This window comes from Fibroporia radiculosa (genome assembly GCF_000313525.1).
Source record: "Fibroporia radiculosa TFFH 294 genomic supercontigs, scaffold1744, whole genome shotgun sequence".
Classification (NCBI taxonomy): Eukaryota; Fungi; Basidiomycota; class Agaricomycetes; order Polyporales; family Fibroporiaceae; genus Fibroporia; species Fibroporia radiculosa.
This window is the reverse complement of record NW_012133620.1, coordinates 4,970-10,638: the sequence shown is the minus strand read 5'-3', so window position 1 is coordinate 10,638 and position 5,669 is coordinate 4,970. Positions and strand designations below refer to the sequence as shown.

At 50.3% G+C, this 5,669-nt stretch overlaps 2 protein-coding genes across 2 annotated transcripts; both read left to right on the top strand.

Annotated features, from left to right (window-relative positions):
- Nucleotides 1-2,687: 2,687 nt before the first annotated feature.
- On the top strand, nt 2,688-3,633 carry FIBRA_08684 (uncharacterized protein; the record flags this gene model as incomplete). Its single annotated transcript, XM_012330316.1, has 3 exons — nt 2,688-2,785; nt 2,847-2,981; nt 3,033-3,633. The coding sequence occupies 3 exons, from the start codon at nt 2,688-2,690 to the stop codon at nt 3,631-3,633; spliced, it is 834 nt and encodes a 277-aa protein (XP_012185706.1).
- A 1,261-nt stretch (nt 3,634-4,894) lies between these two features.
- On the top strand, nt 4,895-5,669 carry FIBRA_08683 (uncharacterized protein; the record flags this gene model as incomplete). Its single annotated transcript, XM_012330315.1, has 3 exons — nt 4,895-5,093; nt 5,205-5,313; nt 5,378-5,669. The coding sequence occupies 3 exons, from the start codon at nt 4,895-4,897 to the stop codon at nt 5,667-5,669; spliced, it is 600 nt and encodes a 199-aa protein (XP_012185705.1).

Below are 5,669 nucleotides of genomic sequence, written 5' to 3'. Positions count from 1 at the left end.
ACCTATAAAATAGATCCTAGCTGAGTATGTTCTGGAGAAACATGAGTGTCACCGGCGAGAATTTATGGGCGCCGAGTTTAGGGCAGGGCGTCGGGCATCCGCCCTTAATAGCGCCGGCCCGCCGGTTTGGCAGGTTCCGGCGTCACGGTCCTGCGCCTTGAGTTACAAATGGGTTTTGTCTTCTTTCAGTACAAACGACTTATCTCTCAAATCCTGCTACAACACCACAAAGCAGAGCTGTCAAGTCTATGGGTGTGCATCCTGAACCTCTTTCATTCTTGAGCCTCATTTTCCTGCCGCTTCAATATTTTCTCCTGGGCTACATGATCTTGGCTTGAGTTGTTGTCATACTCTCACTACTGGATGTATGCCGTATGTTACGCTCATCGCTTGCGTTGCATATAAATAGTTGGGGCCGAAAGTTTCCCTCTAACACATCTAGTCTGCAGTAGATATCGCCTATGGAAGCACGAAAAAGAACTTGATTTCTTTTTGAATTCTGAAAACGCCCACTGCAGTGTTCAACTTTGCATCCGGATTGGAGCAAGTCAACATATCACTCGAGGCTAGTCATACTCAGACGTCAGCGCAGCGCATTCGCAGGACTTTTCACTTACTGGTACACTTTGCCCAAGGGTCAGGCTTCTGGATTTCTCTAATCGCAGCTGCTCACCACCCCACCTACGTGACAGCTCCTGGATCTGGGCGCTCCTGAGCGTAGCCATCTTCGAGTTTCAATGCTCCTGGCAGACAATGCAGAGCCCAAATACTCGCTGACCCAGACAGTCGTCTCCGAGGCTGCCTGGAGGTAAGCTTATTCCGCTTGCTATTCAGTACGTTTCTCACCGACACGCATAATGTCCAGGGTCGCGTAATCTCCTAGCTATCAACAGCTTGACGACATGCGTCTGAAATAGTTAAGATGAGTGCTTCAACTCACTATACACCCTCAGGTTATAATCCTCCCGTATTTCTCGGGTTTCCGGATCTCGTACTCACTACAGCCGCGCTAGACTTTGGTTCTGCGCCCTGAGGGTTCCATGTTTTCTAAATTTTGCGCTCGCGCGTTGTCAGGACTACACAGAGATCGCATGCTATATAAGTACATTCATCATGTCACGCAAGTGTCAATGATATACATTTGATTGATTGTGAGCATATGAGCACTGACGTGGATGTGCCAACAGGAATAGATCTTGCCTACATCGATACTCAGTCCTGAGCAGCGGCCAGTGGGCGTCGGCGCTCCGTTGAACTGCCAACAATGAGCGCCAGCGCGGTAGCATCATTCTGGCCCTAAAAACAAACGGATGGGAGATATCATGGCTCGGCCAGACTTGCAGACGCGGCAAGGCAGGACCGGAGCTGCAGACACGACGCATTACCTGTGATATGTGGTCGTGAAAACGTGTAGGACCTTGGAGCGATACTGACTAGCATCTGCGAGTGCACTATTCAAGGGCGAGCCTCGGGTACCTCCGGCGGTGAGCTCTCATTAGTCCAGTAAGTACTTTTGAATAGGGCAATAAGCAACCACTTGCTTGAGCATCTAAGCAAGGCTAGGAGCCTTCAAATATGCGAAGTCAGCTTGGATTGATCGCGAGCATCTTGAGCGGTATGCCTTCATTGAATCGGCTGGCCCTTTCGAGTAGGACGCGAGGACTTTCTGAGGGGAACCTGGAGAGTTGTTGCCAACTTGCAGATGCTCGCGCGCACGCCACTGCACGACTCCATCTCAAATATCAACATAACCACAATCATCGCATATTGCCACCCCAATCTATCACAGATTTCGGCGCGCATGGTGAGTCTCGTGGTTCCTCGCTGCCATAACTCCCCCCAGTATTACTTACGAGCTCAAGGTGTGTCAAAGGAACGAACCTCACTGTGTGCATGTACCGGACGAAATCGACATGCGCAACCAAATTACTTCAACTTGAATTTCTTTTGTATTATAGGAAGTCACAAATAACCAGATATCAGACAAGCGGATCGTCTCGATGACAATAAGATATCATCAACCCAAGTTCCCAACAAGCCAACTTTCAGCATTAAGCGCTGTTTGGTTGCTGTTGCATTACAGTAATACTGTGCTCCGCGACTGATGCCATCATGCACGCGACAAAATGGGCGCGGCCGGCCTGCTCTCGTTAACATGTACATGCCACCAGTTACATCATATATTTATTGTTACGAGACACTAGCAATCCAGGAGAGGACATGCGACCTGCCATGGCTGAATCTCAGCCAGAGTTCCAGGTACGGGTACGAAGGGTAATACTCTCGATGGGCCATAGATAGTCGAGTAGCATTCTACTTTCTCGCGTCTACCGCCATCCGAAGGCTCAGCATATATCATATCTCGCGTGCGGTGATTAGGCTACCTCGAAACTGCTCCCGGCAACCGAGGCTCTGAAGGGTTGATTGAGAGAATAAGTACGAAGCCTTACCCAATTCGACTGGAAACACCGGCTTCACCGCCTGGATGTCATCATTCCTCTTGTTCACGGGGCTATCCGGCCTGTGTCTCCCGAGTACACGTGCCTGGGCGCGATGCTAGTTGCGACGGAGATCTGCATGAATTTGAGACTAGCAAGGTACAGCATCTGGGTACATAAAAGCCCTCATATACGTCCCGCTATCTGCATCCCACATCCTCCTCCCCCGCTCGTCCCGTTTCCTCAGTCATGGCCACGCTTTCATCGGTGCACCCAAAGGGATTGCACATTGCCCTTGTCAAATATGCTCTAGTCACCGCCATTGTAGCAGCTATTATGAAGTTGATGTAAGCAACCCAGTTCACTATCATCCGAGAGAACTACAAGCTCACGGAAAATGACTTCCAGATTTGCGATCGATGGACTGGTAGGCCAGGAGCTGGCTGAGTTCTCCCTTCAAACCCACCCGTTCGTGCCACCGAGTAGAACGGACAGTCGATCACCGTGTCCTGCGCTGAACACCTTGGCAAATCATGGCTTCCTGTAGGTTCCAGATAGTTCTCTGGGTGTCACATTCATTGATGAGTTACGTAGGCCTCATGACGGGAGAGGGATAAGTTACAGCAATTATATTCGTGCCATGCGTGAGGGTTACAACCTATCGCTCCCATTGGCGACGCTCCTCACCTACGGTGGACACATGATCCTCAGCCAGTATTCGGCACTCTCACTCTCCGACCTCTCGCGACACAACTTTATCGAGCACAACGCTTCTCTTGGGCACCCTGATGCGGTGGGAGATGAGGAGTACGCACCGACGAAGGCCAGTCTCAGCCTCATCTACCAGATGACCAATGAGTCAACGGATGGCTCCTTCATGACAATGCACGATTTCGCCTCTGCAAGGGTTCTCCGAGAGAGGGAGTATAAATGGCCTGCTCTCGATCCCCTCCATGAAGAAATTGCGCGTGGAGAGATTTCAATGGTACTGGGGGTCTTCGGCGGCGCAAACGAGACAGTCCCAGTAAGGTGGTTGCAGGAGTGGTGGCTGAATGAGCGGTTCCCAGAGGACTTCAAGCCGCGTCATTCGCAGACGCTGTTCAAGACAGTGCGCGGATCTTGGAAGGTCAAGCGTCTCATGAGAGAGATTAAAAAAGCTGCGAATGTGAAGCGCCAGTTACATGAACTCGACTGACGTCTCCAGGATTGCAGTGGGGGATTATGTATGATGGCAACGCTAACGATATCGGTAACATAACATATTACGAGCGTACTTGTGTTTGTGCTTCTGTATCCCTAGTTTTGAATTATTCGCTGATAGTAGAATATGTACATGATATTTAACGGCATGCACACGTAGATGAGAAGTAATGAATACTGAGGTTTCATTTTTTTAATCCTTCGGTGTCGAGGGCAAGAGGTCATCCAGAGTGATAGCAAGTCTCCAACAAGACTGGTCGCGAAGCAAATAGTCAGTGGCTCCGGATACAGGACGTGACCAGAATAGATCGACTTCAAAAGAGAAGGTGATCGTGTATTTGTAGAAAGTAAGAACCACTGTGTGAATATTTCATAATGCATAGAACACAAATGAAACATTCCGCACGGCAGGGCTTGTAGTCACGATGCACAACTGGTCCAGGCAACTTGTGACAGACTGTAAGTTTTCGCAAGATCATAGGTGGTAGACTCACGTTATATTGGCTAGAATTGCCGCATATAGAACAGGTGAAATATCAGAGGCAGGAAGTACTAGCAAAAGTCGTAGACGTGAAGACTTGAGCAAGGAATATAAAAGGGCGTATTGAAAGACGCAGACGGGAATCCGAGGCAGAACATGTGTCCAACGTATATATCAAGCTTAATGTGGACGAAGACACTATGGGGTTGTGCGAGAATCCAAGGTCAAAGAGGACACGATGTATGCTAGAATTGCACTGGAGAAGAGTACTGGTGGGCAGAGTTGTTCCAGGAGGCATAGCGTGCTGAAAATATGCAGAGAGAAAACAAAATCAACGTCGGTGGCACTCATCTGGCTACAAGCCTACAACAGGACATACAACTCATCACATCAGCTTCAAGTTTCTGAACTGTAATCGACCGTCAAGAGAGTGTCGTCCTGTGAAGAACGCGTAGCCCCGTCGACCGGTCGCTCGGTCGCTCATGGTTTCACTTGTAGAGCGACTTTGCCTAGTACCGTAGCGTCGGGCCGACACTATGTCAGGGGCGTGCATTGGGACTTCTCCCCATCGCGTCCGATGGCCTCCGGGTCTTCTGGGACTTTATCTATGATCTCTCGGCTACTACATGTACCTGCCCAAACGACGGAGATTGGTGAGCTCGTCGTGGAGAACAATGAACCGAGATTTGGTGTCTAAGTTTGGCGCCAAATCTCGCGCAACTTGGTTCTCAACAATGATGACGACAACGACGGATGCCCTCGCAAGCTCGGGAACATGACGATTGATATCCACTTTTTGTGTCCCCCAAGTTTTGTGCTTGTTCCCGTTGAGCTCATTATCCTACACATTTTCCATCTGGCGCCTACACTCAACCCCGAGCCCTTAGCTCTCTCGACGACGACAATTCCAGCGATGACGACGACACCCACACCTCAACTTCCAACATTAGGGATACCATCAGCAACAACGTTGAGTATGCAACGTTTGGGGCGGATTCATTGACTGTGGAAGGAATCGGATAGCCAATGAGGAACGAAGGGTGAGTCTCTCAATCCACCTCTATGCTTACCACACGCAGTGACAGGAGCACCTTCTCGCCCCTTCCCGATAGGGTCCCCCATCATCCTGCTCTGCGTGCCAGTCCTTGAATGCATGAACCTCTCTGCAAAAGACAAGAATGGTCTTAGGGATCCGTACGTTCTCGAGGGGTATTGTCCGGTGACTCGTCGTCGCTCACGTCATTTATCTTATGTACAGGTTCGTTATCGTCTCGCTGCTCGGGGACAGATACCAAACCCCTGTTGTCAAGAAGTGCTTGAGCACCGTGTATGCGCCGAAAGATGCGACGTTCGATTTTCCCATATACCTGTCTCTCCCCAACCACGCCGCCGTCTCGGTCATCTCACCTCACCTCACTTCGCGCTCGCTGTCCCCCCTCCTCGCTCACTCGCCTCTCGCCACCATCTCGCCTCTTGCCCACTTTCATTACCACCGCCGTCGCCCACTTACCCACCCTCTTACGCTATCGTCTCGTGCAGGGAGACGATGA